General features: G+C 39.5%; 1 protein-coding gene across 1 annotated transcript in view; it reads right to left on the bottom strand.

Annotated features, from left to right (window-relative positions):
• Positions 1 to 322: 322 nt before the first annotated feature.
• Positions 323 to 17630, bottom strand: part of MTHFD1L (methylenetetrahydrofolate dehydrogenase (NADP+ dependent) 1 like) — a 150054-nt gene continuing 132746 nt past the window's right edge. Inside the window, exons 26-27 of the mRNA XM_071740561.1 lie at positions 6882 to 6990; positions 323 to 3188 (exon numbers count right to left, since the gene is read on the bottom strand). Coding sequence (XP_071596662.1) covers positions 6901 to 6990 — 90 coding nt within the window. The 3' untranslated portion in view covers positions 323 to 3188; positions 6882 to 6900. The remainder of the gene's footprint in view (positions 3189 to 6881; positions 6991 to 17630) is intronic.

Genomic DNA, 17630 nt, shown 5'->3' with positions numbered 1-17630 from the left:
CAAATGAACTTCAAAGGACTGTACGGATGGAGAAGGTCCTGTGGACAAGCCTCCTGTGCACAGCCCCTCATGGCAACAGGCAGGGACCAAATGAGTTCCTGGTTTCCTGGGCCAGGCTTGGCCCTGCTGCAGCTCTGCCAGCAGCTCTGTTCATAAAAAGCCCCAAGCATTGCCTGTATCTGGCACTTGAGCAGGATGTGGCTGAACTCCCCTTCTTCCCTGGCATAGTGGTGTTTAGCTGGGGACAGGGGCATGAAAAGACTAAGTTAAGAGGAAAAAAACCTGAAGTCACTAAACAGACAACATAAAAGAGAGAACAATATTAAATAATGAATGCACTTTTTATTAAAAAACTCAGACTTGAGACAGGCACCACTTTGGCAAATGAACATCAGCACACGTGTGCACCTCATTTTCACGTGAACAGCAACTGAAACTCTGGGATTTTAAGTTTTAAAATACAAACAAAGGAATGTATGTAGTCTGATGCATTTCAATGTCATTAGTTTTCTGTAGTAGCAATAGCAAAGTATTCGGTCACTACAAAAAGCAGATCTTCTGATAATAAACAACAGTGTAGCTCTTAACAAGCTTTGGCAACTGCAGGGATAAGCATGGCAAGCTGCCTTCTGCCATGTCCCAAACCAGCTCAGAGCAGATGCAAAGGCAGCATTCCCTCACCTGCAATCACATCCACGTAGCAACAAATGACTCGCCTAACAAGAACTTTTTACCTACTAAAAAACTGAAAGAACCAAAAATGTAACAGCTCGAGGGATTTTGGAGCTAGTTAACTAAATGGTGGCGGGGGGGGGGAAGCTATGTCAAAATGAGAGTCATTTCAGCTTTCCTTGAATTATTGAAGCTATCAAAACAATATAACAAATCCTGCGCACATGACAGTAGAAAAAAATTACAGGATGTTTTGTCAGCTCCCAGCTAACTGAACTGGAATGGTGTTTTAGGGAAAGACTGATGGGTCAGATAAACAGACCCAGCATGTGTAATCTGAAGGGACAATACGGACACTACATCATCGAATGTGTGTAGTCATCAAGCAGTAGTTTGAAATTACTTAGAAAACCTGTTGCTCAGACATCCATGTCCCCTATGGAAACCTGACAGGCAAACAGCTACTGCCACATTTAGTATCCCACACCATATGGAGATAAGTACAATGCAACCATAGTGATCATAAGTAAGGCATGGTTATAGTTTTATAAATTTCTCCAGGCAAGATGGAGGGAAAAAATAATTTATTTTTTTCTTGAATGAACGCTATTAGGAAAATGCTAGCTGGAAACACTTACTTTCTTCTGTAAGTCTTTAAATTTTTCTAGGCTAGATAGCTCAGTATGTGTAGGACGAAATTACAGGACAGTTATGTATATGAATAATGTGGCTATATTTTGGGGCACAATATAAGAGAAAATATCAGAAACTCACTCCCCAGTAGCTGTGAGACCCATATTTTAATCTTGCTTTCCACTGATCGTGTTTGTCCTGCCCCCAGTGTAATTAAAGCATCCTCAGCCTGGGCCATTATGAGCTCTATTGTCCAACCAGGCTAAAATATCAACGAGCCCTATTTTTTATATTTATCTTCGCAGCCGTCCCCACAGTGCTGGGGGGACCACACTATGAATAGAACAGTTCTGAAATGCAGTCAACAGACATTTCCGTGCTACTCTAGGGAAGGCACAGATAATTATTTTAATTGTCCCCAGTTCGCTCTTCTGTCCGTAATTATAGTTTTGAGTTTATAAATAACAAAGTATGATTTTAAAAACCAAAACAAACCCCTCAATTACAACACAGTTCCTGAGATAATTAAGTCTCCAAATGTGGCTGTGTAGAAGGGAACCAAAACTACACTGCAGAAGCCCATAACATACAGATGTGCGTAAGCAGAGCAAAGCGACAGGATGGGAAACGTCACCAGGAAAATAAACTCTCTCCTCATTATTTCACTGCTTTCTACCTAAAAAAAACAATGGCCTATTGTTTAAATTCAACCTATTGTTCTGTTGCATTTTTTGTTATTGAAGGAACCAACAGTCAGTCAGCAACAGCTTCCTGAGGGGTAACAGCTTGAAAAGCCAAACACAGCATCCTGTGCCTAAGGCTTGTTTTGCTGCAGACTTAGGAAAGAAACAGACAAGGTATGTTGCTGAGGTGAACTAAAGTACACGGTTTAGGATTTGCCTTGTTTAAATACCCCCTCCAAATAGGAAACAAACTCCAGTTTTCCAAGGATGGTGGTTAAAAACTGTAAAATGAAGCAGAGCAGAGCAAAGCACTGCTCTGTTGCATCCTTGCTTAGTGGACATTCCTCTGTTGTTACTGGGCGATGTGTGCTGCCACAGACAGGAGAAGAAAAATTCTAGGTTGGGAGCCAGCACAGCAGGAGGCTTCATTAGCCATGAACAGGAGCAAAACAGGCCTTCAGAAGGAGCAGGGCCTCCCCTGAACATCCAGCTTCACCACAACAAACACAAAAGCAGCTGGACAGCCTGTGGCATACGATTTGGATAAACAGAGACCTATGGATAGGAGACAGCTATGGCTTAAGTGTTTCAAAAGATCTTTGCCCAACAAGGAAACAAATTACATATTAAAAACCTTGTACAAAATATGTGTTCTGTTCTTTCTCTGCTTAATATCTTCCTTGCTTGAAGTTTGGCTGTTGCCCAAATGTATCCAGAGCAACCCTTGATGATAACTCAAAAATGTGCAGTTAATCTGTGTAGTTTCAGCTCCTGAATGCCAGGAGCGAAAGTGTGTTTTTCAGAGTGAAACAGGCTTGATCACACAGTATAATCGTGTTAACACAAGTTTTTAGATGGCCAAGATAAGGGAAGTATCTCTGTAAACTCCTTTGAGAAAAGATGAAAACTCTGTGGTGAAAAATTTCTCTCTTTTTCAGCGTTGTTTTATTCACAAACAAGACCCAGAAGAGACCTTTTTTCCTTTTGTCTTGATTTGCGGGTTTTGTTCTTTTTCTTTTTTCTTTCCTTAACCTTATAGCTATATTTCATAATAAAAAACTAAAATGAAGAAAGAGTAAACTTTTGCTCTTTGGTCTCTCTTGACATTTCCCCAGAGACACATAACAGGAATGTTTCAGATTCATTTTTGTCTTCTACTTGCAGGAAGCAGGAAAGTTGCAGCTCTTAGTTTCCAGGCTTCTGAAATGAGAAAGATATGGATTTATACATTGAAAGAAGACATCTTTGCTTTCTTTAAAGGAAAAAAAGTAAGGGAAGCATCACAACCTAGAAGCTATGTTTTAGTGAAATTGGATAATTTTTCTATAACCATAATAAGCAAATATGTTTAGTTATGCCACATTCATCTCCCATTTCTGATCTGTGCAATCCTACTAGAAGAAAACCAAAAATCTTTACTAATATTCCAGTATGACATGGACTTTAGTACATTACTTTCATAATTGCTGCTGACTGAAACCTAATATTGTGGAATGAGACTAAAAGACAACAGTTTTCTGTTTCATAGGATCAATTTTGTGGATACAAAGGAAAGCTTTCAAACACCTTCTATCCATATCTCAATGAATTAAGATGGAAAGAGTTTTCAACTTTAGGACAAGTTTTGGTGTCCTCTCCTCACTGGCATTATTATAGCCATGAAGATGCTCAGAGTCAGACCTCTGGGATTCCTTTCACATGCAGAAAAGATCTGAGGGTAGCAAAATGCCTATGCTGTTTACTACAATGATTATGATGTTCTACCAGTTTTTTAAAGAGGAGATGGGTGCAAGAATCTACCTGCCACTTGTAACAAGCCACAACTTTGCTAAGTCACAACCAAGTGAGGAAAACAAGCACCCCACACCATCAATCCAGATACTCAAAGCCAAACTGGCACAGGTACCTCCTGTGGCTGATTGAATTAGATTCTTACAACTCAGAAGGATCCTTAACAGACTTTGCTTTAGCAGAGTGGGTCAGGTTCATAAATTCCCCTCATTGTGCAAACAATACTTAAAAAAAAAAATTCCTTCCTACTGGCAGACTTGTCTCCATGGAGATGTGCTAACTGGGTCCTAGGGAAACAATTTCAACCTTATTAGTGTATGAGTTGGGCAATATAATTTAGGGTAGTGGCTAGTGAGGAAGAACTGGACAGATTATTTTGAGTTAATTTCCAGGTATTAATGTGTCAGTTTTTAACAGAGGAAGTTATTCTTACTGAAGTTGTAATACTGTGTGTTCCATCTATGAGCTATTTATCAATGGAAAGGCACAAAGGTGACTTAAAAAAAAAAAAAGCAAACAAAATTGGCTTGTATGACTTTTTGAGTATGTTCTAGTATGATCTATATACTACTGGTATACTATATAAGACTGGTACGCTGCAGATTTTGGGGAGATTCATCATCTGTTTCATTAATGCACTGAGGTGGTGAAGAAAACTGAGAGGAGCCCCACACAGCTACCCTAGCAGCAGGAACTTTTGCCAGTATCTCATGAGTCTCATGACCACACACTAAACCAACTGTTCTCAGCACTGCATGTATGTTTATAATGAAACATCTGCAGCTCTTCCACAAATCTCTAAATATTTTTCAATTACCACATCTTAAGGATTTGAATCAGACCTAATGAGTTAGCACTATATCATATTACTAGAAATTTAACATTGTACACTAAAAGCCTAAGACATTAATTAAAACAAAATGAAAAAATATAACATCCCTCAGTCTGTCATCATAGAAACAAACCAACAAATACCACAAAATGTAGTGTCAGCTGCAGTGTGGTTTCATCTCAGTGAATGTGTGAATGCAAAGAGGAATACTAAACTTCTCTACAGAAAGTTGGAAGTAAAGATTGTATGATAATATTGTTTTTCTCTTTACCCAAAATGAGAAATGTAGAAATCTAGCACATTAATCAGATGAATCTTAGAGCTGATGAACACCGACTACCTTGTGTGGTGCTCAGCTGGCATTACAATACTCTCAAGGCATTTATTTAGATTGTTAGAAATAGGAACACAGGCGAGTATGTGCCTATACTGATGAAAAATATATATGATCAAACTGTTTTTCTTTAAAAGTCTTAAACATACTGATGCATTCATCTGTCTGATGTCAGCAATATCTCCATAATGAAATTAAAATAATGTATTGAGAGTTGGATATATACACTATTTCCTACCTGATTATTACATTTTTGTGACTTTGTTAGCATTTCTTTTCACACCTATGGAAACACCATCACTGACTAAAAGCCAAGTTTAACATTTTCATTTCAAGCATAACTTCAAAGGAAGACTTTGACAGTTGGACTGGAGTGTTTCATCTGCTTAATTTTTTTTGTTCTTCAAAACTCACCAGTCCCTGGTGTGGATAGATTTGTGTAAGACTAGGCAGTAAACACCCAATTAAGCAGGCTATGTCAATCTAGATATAGATTTTACACTAGGATCCTACAGTCATTTCAAATGATTCAGAAGCAATTACATGACTGACACATGATAAATCAGTATGTATGTGAAAAACCATCAGACTTTAATGCACATGAGTAACAAAAATGGGACATCTGTAAAGAAGTGATATGCCTAACACTACCCAGCAACAGAAAAGTCAGTGGTGGTTTGCACATAAGCTGGTAATTACCTGTGCAAGCTGGATAACTTTCAAACTAACTGCTTTTAACTTGTCTTGACTGGTAGACACGAAATGGCAGAATCTGCTCTCACCAGATGTTACGTGAATTATGTGATGTTCAAGTATGGGCAAGCAAACAGTTAATTTGGTCTGAAGGGTAATCTTGTTGGGCTGTGCAAAACTTTCCCCTCCTCCAGACAATCGTCAGAATGCAGAAACAGAAAATGAAAGCTGGTTTGCTTCAACCAGAGTAGGCAAGATTGCTAGGGCAGGGCTGAAGAGCCTGGGCACATCCACCTCAAAGCTGTGGCTTATCTGGGGTCCTGTCACAGTCCTGTTAGCTCATAGTAAAATTGTTTTGTTGTGTAAAAGTAACCATTTTACTCTCCAAACTCATTTACTGAGGGAAGGGAGAGAGTTAAGAGTGCCATTGCCCCAATGAACATAATTTGCTTCAGTCAAAGCTACATCCTCTTTTAATCCACTTATTATTTTACAACATTAAAATGGAGTAGCTTGTAATAGGCTCATAACAACTTGAATTTTTAAGTGAGGAACGTGTGCTACACAAAATTAAAGCAGGACACTATGAAAATTAAGTGCTTAATTAAATTAAGAAGGGGGTGAGGTGGTGGGAAACTGCAACCTTCAAGGAAAACATAAACTATATATGAAAAACAGACAGGCTAAGAGGACAGATTTGAGTTCCTGAAATGCTTATTACCATTTGAGAGAGATGACAGCTCAGAGAAAAACATCAAGGCATAAAAAAACAACACACAGAAAAACCAAAGCTAAGCTCATGAACAAGCTGAGAAACATCTCCCCTGATGCCTAGGTAGGCAGAAACACACTACCACATGAGATTAGTATCAAAGAGGAACTAGATTATTCCTTTTGAGGTGACTAACATTAAATGATTTCTTCAGACTGACTTTTTTTTCAAGAGCAGTACAACTGCAGAGCCAGCTCCTTCTCATGCCAAACTGAGAGCCTGGAAATCCAAGAGGCACCATCAATGTGTGCCACCAATGTACACCAGCCAAGTGGCCACCATCATTTGGCAAACATAGCCCATGTGATAAAGTGAACATTACGAAATATCCCCCCAAATCCTCCCAAACTGTGTTCAGTCTTCAATGAAACTAGGGCCTAGATAAACTCCCGACAACCTTTTTTATATAAATACTAGAGACAAGCATCCTCCTCTGAGATGGAATGGGAAAAACAAAGGCTGTTGACCAACCTGAATTGGGATGTCACTCTCAAAACAATCCTTTCACTTGCTCTGTGACGGGGTCGAGGTCAATGTCATAGAAGCATGGCCTCGTTGGCAGTCCTGGCATCGTACTCATCTGTGAGAACAATAAAATGAAGCTTTACTCCTGCACCTGTAAGCAGATCACCACTCCACCCATGTCAATGTTATATTAAGAGAAAGGCTGGATTGTTCATCATGGACTCAGCCACAGCCACAGAGGTGATCTTCAATACATTTTTTTTTTTTTTAGTTTCTGCAAAAAACATGTGAAGCCTGGTACTTTTTCAAGTGTATGCTTCTAAAATACAGGGAAGAGGAAAGCCACAAAATATGTGCCAGAACAACAACCTAAGAATAAACTCATTAACAAAACGATGGCACTTTGGGACTTACTTGTTCCTCATGATAGTTATCTAGAGCATTTATCCATTTATATCTACTGGGGAAAATCACACAGCAAAGGGCAAGGACATTGTGACTTGAATTCACTAGATGTGTTGACCTTCCACAGAAAACCAGAACACAGGAGAAAAATTAATTGCAACTTTCATGACTGATTGTGAAATGTAATGAACAAATTCAAATAGTTAAACTAAGCATATAGGGATTACAGATGAATCCTAATTTAGTAGTTAGAATTAACAGGTTGAGAGATAAAGTCAATGCCACCCAATTATCTCAAACTATGCATAATTAAGATCCTGATCTAGCATAAGACACCAGCATTTGCATACTTTTACACATGTAAATAGTTTCAAGGACTGAAATTACACAGTTAACTACAGCTCTGCTCCCTCTACTTACACTATTAATTACAACTGGAATTTTACCAGCAATTTAAGACACATGGGTGACGTGGAAATCTTGAGGTGCTGGTCCACAATATCTTAAGCCCCTTGAAATGCAAGGTACCCCAGCTTCTCCCTTTTTCCCCAGGACTCTCCCCTTCTCCCTCATGAAGGAAATGTCTGGAGAGCAGGTTCAGCAGAGCAATGCTGTTTTTCCATCTGCTCAGCACTTGAGCCAGGAGGGGCTTCCCCAGCCCTGGTGCCAGGACTGGCACAGGGTGAAGGTTGTGACTGTGGGGGAGTTTTAAGGAAAGACCAGTTTGGATCAACCTGAATCACTCTGCTTTCCCAACCTAAGGCTTCCTAAGATGATGGAAGTTACAAGTCTTGAATATCACACCATATTTCTACTAATTCAAGGAACTCTAAAACTAGCATTTGGCTTTAAGAGCTTCCTAAACCCATTCAATATCTAAACCTCAGAGGCAGAGGATGGCCTATAGTAATACTAAAATAGATGGGGGATACTACAATCTCTGGAAACAAAGCTGGAGTTTAACTTAGCTCAGCTGTTTGTTGGCTAAAAGCCTTTGAGCATTAAAACTTCTGTTTAAAAATTCTAGATTTTGAGGAACAAAATTTTAACTGGGGTAAGTTAGCAGAGTTTGTCAAAGTTGGTTTGAGGTATCCTTTGAATGTGACTCTATATATATAAAAAAAAAAATCATGCTGGCTTGAGTGCCAGAAACAGTCCAAACACAGTAACCTAAGGGAAAGGTAAATTAGGGTATATTTTCATTATGTGACCTGTTGCTCAAATTGCTGAAACTCTTGCTCACAGTTTCTGCCTGTAAGCCCCTGGGATGATTCTGCCCATGGAGCTGTCTCTGGCACTCATCTTACTGCAAGCAACCTCATTCAATATCCTGAACTGATGAAAATACACATTTTAGAGGCCAGAGTTGGTTGGTTGATGAATAAAACCTGCTTATTGCTTGACCAGATCACCACCAGGCCACCACCTGCAGGAGAGGAGCCAGAGCACCCCATGGTCAGCCACCACCTCCCCACAGAGAGCACGGGGCCAGGCAGCTTCCTCCCTCTGTCCTCCCTAATCCCCCGAGGGAAAAAGCAGAACTCAGCTACAGTGTTTACTCTGGCCAAAGGCAAGATTTCACAGGCTAATTGGCCTCAGAAGAGGAAAAATGCATGACCACCATCCTAGCTCCTCCAGAGAGCCTGGTTCACAGCGCCCCTAAAGCTGGAACAGACTTTATTTCTTTATAGGTCAACCTGTTCTGCTGCACACTGAGTGGCTGAGACCTCCCTTATGCTTCAGCTTCATTTGGAACACTCCTGTAACCTTTCCATCACGGAATAGAAGCAAACTTATGCTTTTGCAAAATCTCTCCGCCTATAGACCCGTTTACTCTGAAGACCTCTGCTGCCATTTCAGAGGTTAATCCTATGCTGGGAAAGGGGGAAAGGAGCTCAGGGAGCTCAGGACTGGTGCAGCCACCATCTCACTTGAGATCTGAGAAAAAAACAGTGCAATGAAGTCTTCTAGTGGACTCGGTACATTTCCTCTGTTTTTAAATATAGTCCTTCCTGATCTTTTGTTATTGCACGCAGTACGATTAAAAGACAGAACTCTTATTTTGCATTGACCAAACCCTGCCTCTGATTGCATGACATCATTTTATTGGCTGACATTGTCTTGGCATCTCAGCTAAGTACTAAAACACCTTGTTACTATTCTTTATCTGATGGACACACTCGTTAGGACTACTACATCATCAGGGATACTGAATTATTTTCTGTCTCGCATTCATCGCAGTTTCTGAGTTAATGCTTGACAAGGAACCGAAATTACATCGCAGTGGGAGGGGAATGAACAAAATGCCAAAGAAAACTTTCTGGTTACTCTGTGTGCATGGCAGTTCTACATCCAAAAGTAAACTCCCAAATTCCAGGTTCCCCCCACAAATGTATCTACAAGCTTGGCCACTCTTCATTTTCCCTGTACAATAAAAACAAGAATCACAATAGGGGAGTTTTTTCCTTTTTTTGGGGGGAGTATTTTGTTTTTTGGTTTTTTTCTCCCCAGCTCTTCACTGGTGTAAGCACACTGTATTGACTAATGTAAATCCATTGCACATCTATAAAATGTGAATATTAAATCAGTTTATTGCCAATTCAGGAAATACAACTATTCTCATATTGAAAATTAAAGTCAGCAAAAGGGAATTAGTTAATCTGAATTAAAATTACTGCTGCATAAAATGAAAACGGCAAAAAACCTCTCAATGGAGCAAATACTTTGGGACAAATACCTACACGAATTACAGGGAGAAAATAAAACACATCCTGTCATTTTCCCTATGGCCCAGACTTCCAAACAGGCAAAGCCAAGTAGATTTACGAGAGAGGTAACTTGCAGCGGAATCTATTCCTTTTTCATTATTTCAAGGTCAATAGAAGGAGATGGCTGACTGGCTGAGCAGATTACTACCCATTATTCCCTCTCCAGCCCGCCATTTCTTTCCTGCAGCCAAAAAGGCAGGAGAGAAGAGAGGGCTCAGGGTGATCCTCTTCCCTCTTACTGCTTTCCACAATGCTGAATGAAGGCATTAATGAGAGTTCACAGGCTGGCCTTAACCCCAGAGCAGGCATGACCCAGAAGCGTCCCTCTCTCTGCCCTAAGAAACTGGAGCTTCCATTTTTGCATGTGGAGGGGGGGGGATGCTAACCCCCAGCTGCAGCACATTCCATACCTGCAGAGTGGCTGGCAGACTACTTCCATCTCTCCAAGGCTATCTGAGATAACCACTTACTAAAGTGACTTCATTTCTAAAACTTGAAAAAAAGGAGAATGCACAATGAATGAGAAAATATGCTTAAAACATTAACCACTTTGGTAATTAGCAGGTATGTACAGCATGAAAAAAAAACCCACCAGAAATTTACACTCACACAGAAGCTTGCCAGGAATTTTATACAATATACACCCTCTATATTTTCTCCACTCAAATATAACAGCATTTGGGTTATGGTAGCTATGCAACATCACACAGTGTGGTTGTTAGAAGACAGCAGGGTAAGAAGCAGTGAATGGCAGAACATTATTCACTTAAGACCACAAACTGAATTTAGGCAGCCAAAATAATCAGTACTCAATTTGATCAAAACTGTTAATATCACACCTCCTCTGGGAGAAGAAATATGTAAGGTATACACTTCACAGCTTTTATGTATAATTCATCCGGTTTCTACCCAAAAATATATAATGAAAGAATTAATAGGAACTAGTTTTGTAAGAACTCACTGTAATCCACTGTTTTCTTAGATATCTAATTGTGAAGCTGTCTATACACCCAGGAGAGCAAATCAACCCTATTTATTACTGTGGCATTCTTGTGCTTAGGAGGAAAAAGCAGCAAGTCTTACAGTCAACTATCCTGAGGAACATTCATGCTCATGCAAATGCCCAACTGGTAAAAGATAAACAACAATTTTAGCTAAGAAAGCCTGAAGGCTACTTTAATTTGTACTGGGGACTGACAATCTTCCTGAAGCTGATTTACCTGACTAAACAAGCAAAAATAAAATGTAAGGAGCTTCCTTATAAAAGGAAGATGCCAGTTATTTTTAAGAAGCTATATAGAACTGCTGCTTCATATTGACTCCAAGAACACGTCCAATGTCACTGGAAGAATGACACAGTTGAGCTTCACTGGATTTTCATTTAAATTACAATTATGTCTTGACCTGTAATTTTAGTTGGCCATAAGGTCTGCATAACAGTTGCATGGTCAAGCACTAAGACTCTGTTAGCAAGGTTTGTTGTAGTCCCAAGAGTAACAAGTCTTAGCTTCCTTTTCTATCATACAAATGCCTATCAGTGGTTGATATATCCTGTCTTTTACTTCAAGTGTGTATCCATACATGCATATATATGTGTGTACATTTTTCTCTCTGTCTCTCATATATATATACACACATATATATATGTATATATATATATATATATGAAAAATCCTTACAGGACCTGAAATCACCTTAACTGGGTTAGCATAATGGAATTATTTGCAAACCATATGGTCCTGAGGACTACATCCAACTCATGTTTAGTGTCTTTTTCACTCACTTTTTAGTGTCTTTTTCACTTTCAAGATGTGCCTGTTTTACAGGCACATGGTTTCTAAATAGAGAAAGAAAACCAGAGTACAAACTTAAAGAAAGCAGGAAAAGCAGACTATTAGAAGACACACAAAAATAAACAGCTTGAAGAAACCTCCCTGTTGTGTAGCTTATGGAGTTAATGTTGCATTTAACAATAAGTGCAACTAACTCATATTATCTGATTGTATCCTTATGCTAATTAAACAAGTTAATACAACCCTCATCTACTTCAAACTTGAAATAGTGCAGAAAACAGATGTCGTTTCTCAAGAGAATCTAGCATACACGTGACTGTGGATAACTCCTCAATAAAAATCTGACGGGGTGAATTGCACATCCCATATTCCCTCAGCAAGAAACAATACAAGAGGAAACTCAAGAGCAGCGCTATAAACCTGCATGCATTGTGTTCATCGTGCCAGAATGAACTGGAATCCTGAGGCTCTGCACGAAGGAGCTATGCTTCAGGGTTTAAATAACTTCCTTAGTGTGAGTTAGAACTCTGAAAAACAATCTGCTCCCCTGCAGTGCATCTTTCAGTTTCGGAGCACGTGAGGCTGTAGGGAAGAACTTTCCTCTCTTCTGAATCCCTCTGGGTCTTCAACCTTTCCTGCCTTGGGGCACTCCTTTTTCTCCCCTGTCAGATTACTCCCCCTGACACCTCTGGTGTTGTCCACACACTGGCAGCTGGCACCAGGGAAATCGCTGTGCATGGCTGGGAGAGTCACAGCCACCTCACTCCGTGGCTGCAGGAGAGGGTGCAGAGCTCATGACTCGATGCCTTGGGGTTCCTGCACTCTCCATTTTAATCCTATACGGGGAAATTTTTCATGAGACTATCCATGCAATGAGGTATCAGGTAGGACTACAGCACTCTGAAGCACCCTGAACTACGTAGACACTCCTAGTGGCTGGTCACTTACTTCATCTTCAAACTGGACTGTACTACACCACACAGAGACATCCAGTCTGCGCTGAGGAGGAAGCACATGCACAGGATTTAGGCAGCATATCCTACGTATCACAGGGCTCAGCTCATAGGTTTTTTTCCACAGTACTGGAAAATTTCTTTGCTCTGCCAAGATGCAGAGCTCTACAGCTTCAGAAGTAGCTCATATTTTGAATCATGGCAGAAAAAAAAATTACATGAAAATCACAGAATAGTTAAGAGAATGGTATTGCTTTTCTTAAAATGAATACAGAAGAATGAAATGGCTGAAAGAAAATGTGCACAATTTAGTCTACAGATATCCACACACAAACACACACCTATACACACATGTTGGGGGGGGACACACAACACCAAAGACTGAACTGATGTTCAAGTGACCTTCCACCACCTCTTAAAATCAAACCAACCTCAAAGTCTCACATTAGGGAAAACAGGTGCACAATGGAGGCAACTTGGGGCTTCCTTGGAAAAGTATCAACCTTTAAAAACAAACTAATAAATTCAACCTTGGAAATGGCAATAATTTCTAAAAAGCTACATTAATAGCTTAATAATGATTAATTAAATACCATCTGATTATTTTTCATTGCCTGAAAATAACAAGGATTGCTAAAAGCAGCTAAGCAATGATCTTTAGTTGGTGTTCGAATAATGGTTTTATAAGTTTTAGTGAAAATTTGCCAACCCTGATGACAGCCAGAAGAGGTAGGGAGAGTGAAGATCACATTTCCTTCTCAGGAAATCTTTAACAAAAAGAGATCTTGTTGCAATGTATAAGAATAACCAACAGACAGAAACTCAACACATTAGCAGCTTTCAAAATAATCAAAATAAGGTTTGCAAAGATGATGGTTCTACCCCCAACACATGCTGGAGTGTTCCTTGCTATAAACAGCTCTGATGCACTGACAAGACAACAGACATCAGGTGAGTAAGTCTATCTGGCATCAATTATTATTCCATTATTATCTTTTCTTACTTTAATGTTTCCACATTCTTGTCAGTTGTTTGATTTTGTGAAAGGATTTACAACAACAAAATGCATGGATATTGCTCTTCTGCTGTCAACATCTGGATGAAATTATAAAAGTACTGAATATTGATTGTACAATCCTGACTGACCATCCTGCCAGGCATTCAAGGGAGGCAGGAGTAGTTTGTACCCCTTTATACTCTCTGGGGGATTACCAGGACCCTAGAATTTACTCATCTTGAGAGAAAATAGTCTGAATCCAAAAGTTATCTCCTGGGCACCCTAAAGAAAAAACCAAAACCCAAATCTGTCCAGTAGAGCTTTTGGAGATACCTAAGGGTGTGTATCCCAAAGGAAGCTGTGGGTGAGAGAAATCTGTCAATGCCTAGTTGGCCAGGTTCTTGTGACAGCATCAGGTTTAATATGACTGGAACTCTAATGCTTCTGTTAGTGACGTGCTGAAGCACTGACGACCCAGAAACAGCATTTTTCTAGTCATTAAATAAAATATTTAGGCATAGATGTAATCTGTAGAAGAATGAGCAATTTCCCTGATTAAGTAGAACGTTTGTGACTCAGATCTGACTGCAGTTCCTCTCAACAGAATTATCTCAACTCATTTCATCTTACGATATATAAAAGCATACTTGAAGCAGAAGAAAAATGATCCTCTTAGTAACAGCACAATGGGATCAATATTTGAAATTTTACTTTAGTAATACATCTCTATCTCTGAGGCAGCAGGTTAGATGTGTGTTTGTGTGTACTATATTTTTATACCAACAACCCACGATTTCATACCATCCCAAACACAGCATGATGTTTCACAGGGTATTTAGAGCTGTTTCCTGCCTTAGATAAGCCAATTGATAAAATACTACAAAAATTAAAGCTACAAAACCCTCATAAAGCCTCTAAAAAAACCCAACAACACCCCCACCCCCCAAAAAGCAAAACCAAAGCACACACACACACAAAAAAAAAACAACCGCAGAGGAGATAAAGGGGGAGAGAAAAAGCAGGGCTATAAATTCCTGGTGACTTGTTCCAAAACACCTCCCCCCATCCCAGCCCACTCAAATCCATTTCCAGGAGTAATTGCTCCCTTGGCCAAGGCCTACATCCTGATTTTGCTTTCCCCCCTGGGCTTTTGACAGAATCCCTGGCAGAGGATCCTCACTCACTGCCTCTTGTACAAAATCACCTCCTCAGCCAGAAAAAATCCTTTCGTCAAGCTAACTCCCAATGTCAAAGGCTCCCAGGGCTGTTCCCATTCTTGACGAATATCCAATATATCAGGCAGTGCTGGAAATGCACATCTGAGGAAATAAATCCAAGTGGATAGAGGCGATCCTCTCCTGTGCTGTTTCAGCAACAGGACTATCTGAAGTATCTGATGTTTGTGGATGCATATTCGTCCTGTCTTCCAGTGCTCACCTCTCCTGGCAGGAGGACGTGTCCAGGCTGTGCCAGCAGCTCAGGTTCTGCTGAAAGCAGAGCAGGTTTTCTGGTTGTTTGCAGAGGTGACCTCTCAGGTAATACCCATCCCAACTGCCTTGCATTTGCTCAGGGACCAGGCTCCCTTCACTTCCACTGAAACCTGTTTTTTTTTTTTTTTTTTTTTACTGTTTGTTTCTCCAGAAGGGCCATTCCTCAAACACTGGGAGCAAGTCTGACTTTGTATTCTTGATCTTCAATATGCCATTTTGTTTAAAAGCTTCATCACTTTCATACAAGACTTCCCTTAACAGAGGAAAGCAGAGAGCCTCAATTACAGCACAGAATCTGAAGATGGTGGCAGCAGCAGACTATATAAAGGAAATATGAGTGCTCAATATGTAACAAACTTTATTCTTCCACATAAGCCATGCCAGGAAGGACATCAGGAGCCAGCCATTTCAATTACAAATTACCTGATCTAGTAGTAGGCATCCCTGTCCATGGCAAGGGGGTTGGAACTGGATGATCTTTAAGGTCCCTTCAAACCCTTGCCATTCTGTGACTGCAGCAAAAGACCACTTCATATTATTTCTTTTTAACTGTTAAATCATCAGGCTGGCTTGATCTCCTTACATGATTTACACCAAGTGCCAGTGGTGAGCTTTAAACCTCCAAAAGGTGAGAGGATTTTGGAAAACACCTGAAACACAGGAGCTGAAAAAACTGGAAGAGGTAACTCCACTTTGCTAATCCCATCTGAGTAGACACCACTTAGTTTTCAGTACTGGGAAGCAATAAAACCTAGGATATACATTTCACAGGTGCAGTTCAAGTTTCTGGAATGTAGCTATCATGGCAGATTTCAGAAAGAAGAGCCTGGCAACCTGCCTCCAAAGAGTGATCAACTGTGGTGGACATCAGCAGCATAAATTACCATCATCATGTATCAACCTTGACCTGTAAGTATCTGTCATCTCGCTAGGTTTTTTCTATACCTACTTTCTCAAATCACTTGTTGCTTGGATAAACAAATTAAATTATTTGCTTATTTGCTTATCCCTTAACACACATTATTTTGTAACAAACTGAAGCAAAAAGGAAACACACAAACATAAACAAGCATTTTACATTACAATTCTGGATGTGGCTGCTTTCTAACCATATACAATTTCATCCCATCTTTTTCCAGGCAAATTACTGATTTGATATGCTAGGTAATTGCTATCTTACCTGCACCGAGGAATTAAAAAGCTTTTCTATGTGTCCTAACCTAGAAGATCAGATTGGATCCTGTTAGGCTGGACACAAAGATGACAAATTGTCAAGCTATCTGTGTAAAATCGACATTTTCAGTTGCAAGCCCATCACAGACGTCTATCGGTACATATTATTCAATACAATGTGTCCTCTAAAATCATAACAGAACATACTACAGTCCTCTTTGACAGGGAAGCAAATAAAAAATGGAGGATATTACTTAGAGCAGCAGTTTTCACTCTACAGACTATCTAGTCATTATTTCAAGAGGTCTCCAAAAGGCTGATAAGAAAAGAAAGCACTGGAAAAACTATGCTAGAGATCACTTTTCTCCTGGGAAATGGAGAAGCATATCAGTGCTTTGAAAAAGGCCAGTAGACACTGACTTGTGATGCACTGGTACCTTCAGAAGAGCTGCCTTCTCTTCAAGTTCCCTGAACTGCACTAATGGCTCTAAGGAGAAAGGAAAAAATTCCAGCTAGCAATGTGTGACTTAACTCTCTTATTGCAATACTTATATATCATAATGAAGATACATATTTTTATTAATAAAAATATTTTTAAAGGACTTAAAAATATGAATTAAATACATTAAGTACATCTGGGAAATATATGACATGAGATCTCTGTTTTAAAAAGTGAGATAGGAGGCAAATAAGATTAAATGATTTGCCAAAAGGAGCTGAGGTGCTGCTAGGAGAACAGAACTTGACATAGGTAACTCTGATTCTCATCTTGGTCTCATATAATTGAAAATTAAAAATAACTATGCTAAATAGCTACACCGAATGAAACACATTCCTATGACATAATGAAGTCTTGGCATCAGTAGTTTTTAATGAAATACAACTTCCTCTGTTTCTCACACTTTGCTCTGAAGTACTCATTATGAACTTGCAGTAAGTCACTTTACTAGCCACAGTTTCTGCAATATAACAAAGGACGAAAATATATTCATATAAATAACAAAAATGTTGTTAAACTGTCTAATTAAAATCCACCATATTTGGAAACAGTTCCTTTTTTTCAGTTTGAAAAGCAAACCAACCCCCAAACAGATGCTCTGTGGGTGAAGTTCAGTACCTTTGCCAAATGAAGCATATGAAAGGACAAAAGAAGTGGAAGGTAATAAGAAATTTAAA

Source organism: Heliangelus exortis, chromosome 3 (assembly GCF_036169615.1).
Source record: "Heliangelus exortis chromosome 3, bHelExo1.hap1, whole genome shotgun sequence".
NCBI classification, from domain to species: Eukaryota; Metazoa; Chordata; class Aves; order Apodiformes; family Trochilidae; genus Heliangelus; species Heliangelus exortis.
This window is presented reverse-complemented; position numbering and strand designations above follow the sequence as displayed.